The sequence below is a fragment of the Oryctolagus cuniculus genome, chromosome 3 (assembly GCF_964237555.1).
Source record: "Oryctolagus cuniculus chromosome 3, mOryCun1.1, whole genome shotgun sequence".
Taxonomy (NCBI): Eukaryota; Metazoa; Chordata; class Mammalia; order Lagomorpha; family Leporidae; genus Oryctolagus; species Oryctolagus cuniculus.
Window position 1 is genome coordinate 173,119,292 of NC_091434.1, and position 12,461 is coordinate 173,131,752.

General features: G+C 40.8%; 1 protein-coding gene and 1 pseudogene across 12 annotated transcripts in view; both read right to left on the reverse strand.

Annotated features, from left to right (window-relative positions):
- Positions 1–1,644: 1,644 nt before the first annotated feature.
- Positions 1,645–1,760, reverse strand: LOC127491947 (U2 spliceosomal RNA; annotated as a pseudogene).
- A 2,237-nt stretch (positions 1,761–3,997) lies between these two features.
- The window catches only part of DGKI (diacylglycerol kinase iota), a 504,889-nt gene continuing 496,425 nt past the window's right edge, over positions 3,998–12,461 (reverse strand). For all 12 annotated transcript variants that reach the window (XM_070071340.1, XM_051849034.2, XM_051849035.2 and 9 more), the window contains one exon: positions 3,998–9,423. In XM_070071340.1, coding sequence (XP_069927441.1) covers positions 9,307–9,423 — 117 coding nt within the window. In that variant the 3' untranslated portion in view covers positions 3,998–9,306. The remainder of the gene's footprint in view (positions 9,424–12,461) is intronic.

The window sequence follows — 12,461 nt, forward strand, 5'->3', positions numbered from 1 at the left end:
AAGAATTTTGTAAGTTCTAATTGTATTGGAAGTTACACATGCATATGCTTAGCCCCCCAGATCGAGCAATGGAGAGGTGCAGTAGGTAGCAAATGAAAAGTGTTGTTAATAAAATCCAGAAAGTCAGGACGCATCTGGCTTCATTATACAAAGTATGGTAAGTATCAAGGCTAGAAAGTATCCTAAACTGACAAATCTCACCAACATATTTGCATGAACCACCTACAAATTTAAAACAATAAATAAACTGACTTAGAGCTTTCATGTTTTTTATTTTTTACAAGATCATTTGTAAACATCTCTCATCTCTATCATTTTTTAAGAAGAAAAACTGTAGCTAAAACCCAAAATAAGCTCACAGCCTATGAATTTTTAAGAAATTAATAATTTAAATTTGTGAAAAAAATTAAAAAAAAAAACTTCCTAAGTTGCCCTGGTTTTCCCAAAATTTCATTATAGACCAGCACAAGTCTGTGGACAGATCTAACTCCTGTGAGCAGTCAGAGAAATTTCTCAAAAAACCATCCATTCCTTTGGAGAGCTGTTAAGAATCTCTGACACTAACTGCTCTTATTTCTCCCCAAATTCCAAATATAATTTTTCTAAGTGGCATAAATTGAAAGTTTCACAAATAACACTTCTGAAAGCTACCCTGAACAAGTGTAGACTATTTTTTACTTCCTGAGTTTGATCTTCTTGGGATCAACATTTGCTGAAGGTATTTATGACTGCATTCATTTATGAGTTGCCATGAGAATTTGTGTCAAGATTAGAAGGTTACTATTATGCTGCTCTTGAGAATATTTTCTCCTTTCCTCATAACTCTGCTCTTTCTTTACATTGCCAAGTCAGGGGCAAGGGGTCAGGGGAAGAACAAGGTGGAGTAGAAGCCGTTTTCTGAGAAAGACTGAATGTATGAGCCCATTTCAAAAATAATCTTCAAGAGTGACTTCCTCCTCAATCCAGGCAGCTTGAAATCTAGTCAGGCCTTGTTCTGGAAGTAAGGGAAGACGGGCAACGAAAACCGTAATTCATTTCTACAGAAATGTTGTAGAAATAGTAGCTTCAGTGATATGTGGCTAAGTCTTACCTTTGACAAAATGTTAGAGAGAGTGCCTCCATACATATTTATAACCAGAAAACATGGAGATCATCAGTCCCAATTCCAATTCTACACTGCAAACAACGAATAGGTTGTAAGTAGAGGACAGAACTCTCCATTTCTTGTTTCTAATTCAATTCCTGAAACTGACCTTTTTGCCAAACTTCTATCTATTTCAGGAGATTTGAGGATTGGCTAGCAGTTGCCTGATCAGTGTGTATGTGAGCAAAGCAAATATTCAGGATCATGAAATCCTTGCTTCTCAATGATTTGGGGTATATTCTCAGTGACTGCTGTTTCACAAAAATGCTTCCATTCTTATCTATTTGGCAGGATCCTGAGGGAAAAAATGAGCTTGACTTAAGTTCTGGTCCACTCTGAAAGTACAGAAATGTAAACATGGAAAATATCACAGAGTTTTTTTAGTCCAGCCTCCCTCACAATGAAGCATTTGTTTTCACATGGTCCCTGAGTTGGTTACTCATTCTTCACTCAAACACTAGAAAAAACACTAACAGTCATAAACTCACTCTGTCTTTCAGAAAGCTTAATCAATTTTTCTGGAAATTGATTTTAGGAAAAAATAGATTTGTGGGAAATCTATTTTAGGGAAGAATAAATCCTACACTTGATCTTAGCCAAAAGGCTGAGAAGCAATGAGAATAATAAATCCTTATAGAAGTGATAAAACTACTTCTGTTTTAATGTCTGTTCCTTGCCTCTTCTGGCCTTGTTTTACTCTACTCTACAAATAGAACTGGAATCTAACAATTTTGCCTAACTTGTCTCCTCCAAATATTCCCATTGCTAGTCTAAGTCTGTCTTCTTTCTGATCATTCTCTTCTACATATTCATCAATCTCCCTTGTAAGATGAGATGCAGATATTAGACTTGTCTGTTCTTTCCCCTTCGAGTATAGCAAAATTTCCCCTGTATGTTTTGGACTTCTATGTGTGTGACTACATATGCTAAACTTAGCTAGTGTGGTTACCCATAAGCTGGAAGGAAACAGAGTCTTAAATTGTGGGCCATTTTCAATACATTTAGTGCAGAACTCTGAAAACTCTGAAATGATATCATTCTAATAGTGATTTCCAAGAGGAAACGTAATACCAGCATTTTTGAAAATGGTGAGGATCATAAATAAGGCAGCGGACCCATTAACTCTCAATGTGAAATTTTTCTCCTAAATCCACCCTGCTACTTAAACATCTGTCCCACCCCACACCCCACCAGAAATATGCTGAAGCTGATAAACGATCTCTGATAGCAAAACCTTTTATGTTTTTTATTCATATATTCCCCCAATTCAAATCAACTCCTGTTCTGAGATCTTAGGTAAATCTGTTTTCCATGGAGGCAGATTCTATATTAAGAGAAACTGAACAACTGATGTAAAACATTACTGAAGGCAAGGGCGGAAAAATTATTTAAGCAGAAAACATCTCTTACAGACAGGCCAGCCTGTACCTTTGAAAGGCCTCAGTCTGACCGCAGTTCTATCATTTATTATGTGAGCTGCGCAAGTCGAATTCACTGCTCTGAGATTCAATTTATGCACCTAAAAGGAGTTATCTACCTCATGGAGTTCTACTGAGGTTCAAGAGTGTCAAAAATGCATCAAAATATTAAAAAATTAACATTGAATAATTTTGACATTATTATTAATATACAATATAGGTTGGAGTTCTTTCAACTATTTTATCTTGAAAGCCTTAGGTGTGTTTAGTAAAGGGTTGAAAAACAAGATACTTTCATTCCCACTACCAATGGTCCCCATTTCAAATGCCATTTGGCTGAAAATATTGGAAGTTTAGGGGCTGGAAAAAAAAAAAAAAAGCAGAAGCCTATTTTCTTAGTTCTGTGGCTAGGCCCTCCCTTGTAATTACCATACTGGTAGTAGAAGCCAAGGCATTTTCGATGATTGCTTTTCATGTACACTTACTTGGCTCCCAAATGTCTTTTAGGCAAAATTTTCTTTGGTGGTTATATTAGATTACACTTAACTTTAGGAATATCCAGTCACAGCACTTTTGAAAACACTGCACAGAAAGTAAGACAGACGTCTAGTAGGACTTTGCCTGGGAACGCCTAAGAATATTTATCAAAATCCACAATGCTTCCAGAAGTATTTTGAATCGTTATACCTCGAAGTAGGTTTTTGTAGCTCTTAAATTCATGCTTAGTGTGCTAAAATATTTGAGTAACAAAGGCCACTGCCCTCAAGATTTTGAAGCTTCTCATTTAGATATCTTAAAGCCTAAAAATCAAGATTTTCATGAATTTTAAAAATGAAACTCTGCCATTAAATATATTTTAAAACATTATCTCTAGTCTCAAGCCTACTCCAGGTGGTCAGGTATCCCCTGTTTAATGTTCCCAGGCGCTGACTGTGTGTAACTCTCTGTAAAGACATTCTCTGTGCTACCCAACGGTAGCCACTCTTGGTCTTCTTTAGAGGACCTTATCAACATTCACTACAAATTCTGATTATGATTCCTAGTTTTGTACTTGAAAGATGGGGTAAATGAGTCTCAGTTCTTATTTTAGTAGTAAGTTGAAGCCTCAGATTAAATGTTTTCATTTCAAATGCATTTTTAAGAACACTTTCAAGACTCGGAGAAAGTGGGAATGGAAAATATTACTATTTCTTTCCTAGCTAATATTTGCTTGCATAGAACTGAAACACTGCTGCCTAATGAGTGACTGGTACAATAAACTTTGCTTGAACTTCCGGCTCAGGCTGGGTGACCCCAGGTTCTCCCACGCAGCACTCGCCTGGCACACTGGAGTTGCCCTTTTTCATAGACTGCTACATGCAGTCAAGCTATTTGGCTGCTGCATTCATTATTCTGTCCTTGGTGTGGTGCCTTCATCAGAGTTAAGGGATAAATATTTTTCAAGTAAATGATTATCTGCATGCTTGTGGACTGAATACATATGTAAATAGAGTTTGGAATCTATTCATCATAAGGATACCATCGATATTCAGAGTTCTACCTTAAAATCTATGCTTAAATGATCTAAGAACTGTTTTCTCTGCTTCCTTTTTGGGACCAGTTCACTGAATCTCGGTGTCCTGGGAGAGCATTTTGCCCAAGGACACTATACCTTACTTTGTTCTTAGTTTTAGGTTTCTCAATAAACTGTGGGTTCTCAGCCTAAACCTCACAGATGGCCCTCAAGAGGCTCATCTCTATGTAATCCAGTCCCCCAGGTACTATCCAGGGACACTTTGCTTCTCACATCATCACATATGAAAGTTGCAGCCAGGCTGTGAACACCTGAGAAGTGATTAAGATAGAATTATATACTATAGATTTTATTTCTCAGAAGCAGACTTGTCCAAATTCTGTATGATAATCAAGGTCAATGGACATCTATTTGTCTTTTAGACAAATGGATATTTGTTCTGGGGACAATTTCATGCTAACCCATTTTGAGCATACTACCTGAGGAAGATTCTGGCAGCTTTATGACAAAATGATTAATGACAGTAGCAGAAAATCCAGGAGCAGGACTGTTACTATAGCAAGAACATTGCAGAGACATGAGATGAAAAACAACCTGGACAGCAAAAGAAAAAAGGGGTACACTATAGAGGTGGGCTGTGGACCAGGGGCTTAATCTGCTTGAGGTACCTGCATACCACATCAGAGTGCCTGGGATCCAGTCCCATCTCTGCTTCTGATAGAGCTTCTTGCTAATGCACCTGGGAGGCAACAGATGATGGCCTCAGTGCTTGGGTCTCTGCCACTCATGTGAGAGACTCGGATGGAGTTTCAGGCTCCTGGCTTCAGCTTGGCCCAGCCCTGGCTGTTGTGGGCATTTGGGTAACGAGTCAGCAGATGGAAGTTCTCCCTCTCTCTCTCCCCTTCTCTCTGTCACAGTCCCATTCAAATAAATACATCACTCACAAAATTGAAAAAAAAAAAAAAAACAGAACTGTAGGATCAGATCAGGATGAGATGCTTGGCATAGGACCATAGCACTTAGTAGCTCCTGAAGAAAAAATTCAGAGATTGAAAATTGTGAGCGTCAAAGGCAGTCCTATTAAAATGTGGGCAGAAGCTACTTTACATTAAAGAAATGTTAGAGATTAATCAGAAAGCTAATTTAACACATGTTCGCTTATGTTTTTCCCTAAAATGACATCATCCACCGAAGTACAGCAATTAGTTTTATCTGATGGCTATGAAGAGTCATATTAACAATGATCATTTTTACTTTTTAAACAGTGTAACTTAAAAAAAATCTTGCTGTTCCCTGTGATTTCATTAGCTATTCCTGCTGGAGGGAAAACCAGCTACTTGGACCCTAGATCATATCCAAGTGACTACTGCTTCCTGGCAGTAGTTTGCCCTGATTAAACATCATCACGCAACCCATTGAGAGTTAGTCCTGTAAACTCAGTCTTGCAAAGTAGTGTAAGCATCAAAAAGAAACAAATTGTCCTTTTCTCTACTTGATGACCAAAAATAGTATGGACAAATCTCAGAGCTAAAGCAGGTTTCATGTTTTGTCGAAGGCAACATAAACAATTATAAGCACTCTTGGTCACGGATTTCATGACATAGGGAATAGACAACGCGATGTGGAACTGCAGAGATGTGATAGTAATGCTAAGCTCAGTGGTGCTGGGGAAGAAAATAAATGAGAATTCTTTGTCATCCATCTTTGCCTGTTTGTGTTACCCAAACCAACTGCTAAATGATTAGCATGATTTTTTAATGTTTTCTCTTTTTTAAAGCTATGCAATTTATGTATAGCATATGTGTACATATACGTATACAAATAAATATCTCTATATACATATATGTATGAATGCATGCATATGTGTATGTAGACACCCATATACACATATGTACATTCTTTTATGTGGATGGAACAGCATAAACATCACAACATCTCTCGAGTGGGATAGGACATGCACAGAGGGCTGCCTTGCCTTCGCACCTGATACTCATCTGTTGGTATCAAAACTTTTTATAAAAAGTTATGTTCTACTTGGTAACTAAAAAAATCAAAATATCATTACCAAAATTGACATGCAATAAAATGAAGCTGCACCCTCCTATTTTCTACAACTATTACAAAGATTGTAGGAAATGAATTTCAGAAATCCTTTGACACAGGGATTGTGACTAGGTTTTAATGAAAATGAGCAATTTGTTAAGAAGTCCTCACAGCATGGACAGATCTGTCCTCAAATGTGATGGAGCACAGCTTAGCTCTCTTCTATTTCACTAAGTGTACAACACTGGAATATAAGGTTGCAAAAAATGAGTACCTTTGTGGTTATAGAATGCGATCCTCCAATAACTCTTCATTTTTTTAATCCCTCTATCAGCCTAATCGAAAACCAGAAACCCAGGGCTGACGATGCCACAATACAAAGGGCCAGAGAAACACCCGCTCAGCCAGCCGCTTCTTGCAGTACTGCCTCAGCAGGCTTTGGAGATGTGCTGTTTCTGTAGGTACACAGTTTTATGTCTGTTAAAGTTATGTGGGCTTTCAGACTAAGACCAGACCATTTGCTTCTAGACTTGCTGAAGGCCCATTAAAAGTGATACAGTATATTTAAACTGAGATGGGAACTCGAACCATATGGCTTTGGCTCTTTCCAAAGCCCAGAACTGTCACATGCAGCGACCAATTAAATAAAAAGTATACGGGAGGTAGATTTAATGTTGAAGTCATTAAATACATGGTTGCTCTGCTTACACATATACATATAAAATTTTTAAATTCAACTCCTAGAGTTTGCTTTTTCAAAGAAACAGATCATACTTGCTCCCATCAATAAGGATTAGACTGCCTTTTTGCGTGGTTTGGAATACTTTTTAAATGCACCAGGATCCTTAGTGTAGATAGTACTTCATCTATTTTCATAGCAGGGGTTGATTTGTATCTTCTGCTGCAGCTGCTCGAACTGGACCACAGCCATCTGTACCCTAAATTTTCTCTAGGCTGTTTGGAAGCCTTCAGAGAGAAATGTGAGATGGTCTTTAATACAAGCAGAGTCCTGCAGCCCAGCAGTGACGGCTTGGTAACTGAGTGCTTCGTCAAACGTCTGGCTCGATCCAGGGAATGGAAGGCACCGTTCAAAGCCAGATTCTAGTGTGTTTTAAGGATTATATTTCTGTCATCACATTTCCTTGACAGTCCCACCAACTGAAAAACTCAGCAGAAGCCCAGTGATTAAATTCTCCTGGAACATGCTTTCCTCCAGCCTCTGGAAACAATCTGCTGTGAACCCTCCTCCCCTCACTGCAAAGTCCAAGCACGAGTTTCATTTCTGAGGCTGATAAATGGAAAGAGATTACTCACCACCAACCCACTCCTCCACAGCTGGAAGTAATGCCAACAGCTGGACTTTGAAATGACTATGGAGACTGTGGTAATAAACTCCCTGCCCACTGCAAGGCGGCTCCTCCCTAATGAAGCATATATCTTAATGTAGTATATCATACCCATACTTTCAAAGGAATGATATGTGCCCAGAACATGAGTCAGATAAGCAACACGTCCCCACTGGACCTCTAAATTAAAGACAGAGAAGCAATCATTTATGGTCACATGCAGGAACACTAGGGAAGCTGTACCAAGAGCAAAATGAAAGGGAGCTCAGGAGACTTCAGAGCTAGCTGGAAGCAAGACACTTGAACCCCCACTTGTATTGTTGACCTACGCTCAAGTCAAGTATATATTTGGGCAGAATGTTAGCAGACTCTTCTCCTAAGAGTTTGGTCATCACAGAGCCCCATGGCAGGACTGCACATTGCAATGCCATCACCAGACATTTCTGGTTAGACTTCCATAGAGGTTTGCACTAAGTGTCTGATAAGGAAAGAGAAAGTAGAGAAAGAATCTATTACACTAGACCGTACATGGAAATGGGGCTATTGGTATGACCTCAGAGCCTGAGAAGTTATGGAGAAAGTGTCCATCAGTAAGATCCAGGCTTCCTGGAGAGCTGGCAGTGGAACTCATTAACCAAGGCTTTGTCCTTGAATCAAGGTTTACTTGGAGTAATGAAAACCAAACATCTAGAAGGAAAACCTAACTGGGGGGCCCTCAGTGTCCAAGAGTCTCCAGTAATTAGCCTCCGTGCAGTGTTCCAGCGACTGTTTCTTGCTTATGTGTGTTATCTGGACATATGCTGCTACTTTCCACCTCTGTTGTTGTTGTTTTTTTTTTCCAAGTCAGTGAGGCTGCTTTCTATTACCACTTACTGTTTAGAAGAAAATGTAAGAGTGCTCCATTTCCTGTAGCCACAGTTTCCACACACGGCTGTCTGCTCTGAACTTTAAAACAGCACTTACAATTGAGTGGATCTACAAACTAGCTAAGGGTCTTTGCTGAATCCTTGCTCTGCTCAATTGCAGCAAAAGGCAAAGATGGCTACACATAGGCAGTACGGAGCTGTACAAACAGCCCAAGCTGAACGAGTCCTGCACTGCTCTCGGCAACAGCCCAGCACCCTGGCCGACCCCTGGGCACCTCTGAGGTGCCTCTGAGCACAGGCAACTCTCATGCCACCTCACCACACCCCAGCGACAGAGCGCACACGTTGTCCTCGTCCACGTGGCACTTCCCAGCTCCAACAGAATGAAACAGGAGGGTGGGGGGAGAGGACATGCAGAGAGTCACGAAGTAGTCTCGGAATGTTCAGTCCTGGAAATGGAAACAGCTTTGCAGTTACATTTCTGCAGGGCACCCATAGGGTCTTAAAAGGCCTTCAGACAATCTTGTGATCTTCAAAGACTGACTTTAAAGAGAAAAGGTAATACCGCATTTGTTTAAGTTGGTGGGGGTCGTTACAGTAGAATCATGTGGTACAGAGGAAAGAATGCATGGGGGGAGGAGGGAGCAGTGCCATTTATACGAACATCCTTTGAATCTTTAAAATAAATTATACAGGTGAACACAGAAGTTCATGCTACTTGCTGGAAGCAATAGGATCACATTTTGTGGAACTGGTCTTCCACACACCCCCAGGTATCCCGCCTCCTTCTCCACGGGCTATCATGTTCTGTTGCAGATCTGGAGAGCCCTTAAATCTGGTGGCATGGTCTCAGATAGATTCTTGCAGGAGAGAGACTGGTGTCCGGATTCCATCAGCTTCTTCCAGGAGAGCTGCCCGATCGCCAGAGGGCGCAGGTGATCTGCTCACTCAGGTCTTCTTTGCCTATCTGCCAGGGTCAAACAGCAGTTTCCAGGTCCTCATGGCCAATGACCTTATAGTTCTGACGGCTTTCTAGATAGGCAGCTAACTCCGGGTCCCCAGCCTGCTGTGCTCTGTCTTGAGGTGTCTTACCCTACAGGTGGCAGGGAAAGGGGAAGAGACAAGCACTCGGAGTGAGATTCTTTTTAATCATAGAAACAGTCACCCAAAGATTACTTGCTAACAAGAATCCTCCATGTCTGGTGTTTTAGGGTGTACAAGGAAGTTTGACATGTAGTATACAAACATCGCATTAAACATGTGAGACTGGTAAGTTAGAGTTCAATACTTCTACAGGTACGGTCTATCTAAGGAGATAGAAGTTCACAGAGGTTGAGTGTACAGGAGGAAATGCTGTAGCACTGTGAGTCTGGGTATCCAGATCTTTTTGGGAGGAGAAGGAGAAATCAAAAAGAGGAAGCAGGCATCCAGATTTCTAGTTTGGGAGTTTTTGTATTAACTAAACTCTGGGAATCTACAGGAAGCTGGAAGGAATGGAGACTAGTGAACATTCAGAAAGGTTTTCTCGGCTGCTTTCAAAGTCTTCAGTTAAGTCGTCTTCAATTTATGGCTACTTCATCTCTCAAAAACCTGAGTTACCACTGACCATTTAAGTGATAAATGAGAATTAAAGAAACCTTGGGAACCTAGGAAGGCATGAAGAAGAAAACAGAAGCCATCAATCATTCCACTAAACTAAGATAACTACTGTTCACCTTCCATTGAGTAACTTACTTTGCTTTCTTCTATACCTGTCTATATAATTGTTTTTATAAAGATAAAACTACACTTTGTTTACATGCTGGTCTGTAAACATTTTCCACCTAATAGATCATAAATGTCTATGTCGTGAAATATGCTGCATCGACATTTTCAATGATATCATGCTTTTTGCAACTTAGATGCACACACATCACAGACACACACGTGTGTCTATACATACACTTGATATTTCAAGGACAAGGCCAGTGACTAGAAGTTAGCAATGAAGGCAGGAAGAGGGTCTATTCTTCTGTGTGCCTTCAGATTTTACCCCACATGCCCTGAAACTTCTGGTTTTTGTTCAATGATATAGTTTGGTCTATTTAAAAACTTATTTTAAGTTCTAAGAAAGGGTAGAGACACGATCATTGAACCAAATAGATCTATATGCAAACACATGTGAGTTTTATAAAAATTATCAAAGACTTCTTAGTCTCCATCTAGGCTGTCCCAGTGGAAACTGTCAACCTCAATTAAACCTGCCCTCAGCAGCCTTGTGAGGTGTGTAGGGTAGAGGATAAAAGGCAAGCAAGAGTGGCTCTGGGCTCTTTCTACAATTGTACTTATTTAGCTGGGCTTTGGAATTTACCCATTAGCTTGAAGTTCCTAAAATAATTCTTCTTCTACTTGTTCACAGTCTTAGGAGACTATGCGGTTATTACATCAGTAATTATGAGCTTCCAAATATTCAGAGAGACAAACAGTGGGGTGAGGGGCCTGTGAGCAGGCTTTGAAGGAGCTATTTCCTAAAACTAGATGTTCCCCCTCTAAAAAGCTTGAGGAGAAAATTTAGTCAGAATCATATTTACCTTTAGCCTAATATTATGCTACACAACAGTAAAATTAAAGGGTCCCCCAGAAGGAATGAAGCATATCCATTTTATTAGTTTATATGGTAAAATGTCCAGAATGTAATATTGGGTAAAAATTTATGATACAATATCATGTATAATATGAGGCTACTTCAGAAACTTAGTGGACAAATGGAATTGAAATAAGAGTTCAGAAGTGGGACTTCAGCCTGCTAATTAATGTGCTCAAGTTGCAATCTAAATAGCTGGGCTTGACTCCCAGCTCCGGCTCTTGACTCCAGACCTCTGCTAATGCAGAACATAGGTGGCAGCAACGATATCTAAAATAACAGGGTTCCTGTCAACCCTCACGGGAGATGTACATTGTGTCCTCAGCTCCAGCCTCCAGAGCCCTGGCACAGCCCCAGCCATCGTGGGCACTTGGGGAGTGTATCAACAAGCAGAAGTTCCCTGCCTTTCTGTCTCTCAAAGAAACAGACTTAAATGAAAAAGGCAAGGCAGAGCTCAACCATGTTTAACCGGCTTTGGGAGAGACTGAGGCAGAGTGGGACCTCAGTCAGGGTGGTGTGTCAAGCCAGCAGAGAATTCCAAGGAATGCAACTGCCTAGGAAGAGGAAGCAGGGTCCGCTGAGGTGACACAGCCCTCTCTCAGGGTGCACTATAGTTGGAGGAACTGCCCAGAGGAAAAACTGCATCGACAGATCTGCATCACCTAAGGAAGCCTGATGGAGCCTCATCACTACATAGGCTTCTAGTCATGCATCCGTTTCACAGCTACATTCATTGCCTCAAAACCTAGCCTACCGTGTACCTGCTGAATGAAGGCCTCGTTTTATAATAAATTTCTTTTCTGCAACTCTCCAGGTGTAAGTGGTTGATCTTTTCTTGGAGTCTGCCAACGTGTCTTTAAAACTCTCAGAGCTGACTGCCATCCTCCGTGTGGGGAGTCTTCTGTGTCTCTCTCTTTCTCTAATTAGTTGTTCCTTGGTCAACTCTACAAAGCTGCAACTCCTCCTTTTCTCTATCTCTCAGGCCTTCTCTTGGGTGCTTTCTGCAAACTGAAACAATCTGGGGGCACAGCGCAGTCTCAGCTCTTCTAAGCAGATCTATACCAGTGGCTCCCCGCTGCCGGTGGACACTCCGCGGTCAAGGTTGAGGTCTATGTCACACTCAATTTCCACCTTCACTGCACTTATGAAGGCCGTCACACACTGTGAATCCAGGCCTAGACAATTTAGCTGCCACGAACTCAGCTACCTGTCAAGCCATGATGCCACAGGTATCACTAGGAGGTAACAGAACAGATGATACAAACCACGGCTGAAAACCAACTTGGCTATCGCACGTCGTCCCACTGGGCAAGTGAGGTACTCTGTCACCAAGTGAGAACAACCAGCCCACTGAAACAATGCTGAGCTGGACGTCAAAGGAGCTGAACTTGGGTTTGGGCTCAGCTCTGGGTTCCTGCACTTACCAATGACAGTAATTCCCACCCTTTCTATATTCTAGAGTTAGCTTTTAGGGAATAATTAAAGAAGACAAATGGGGAGATGCTTTT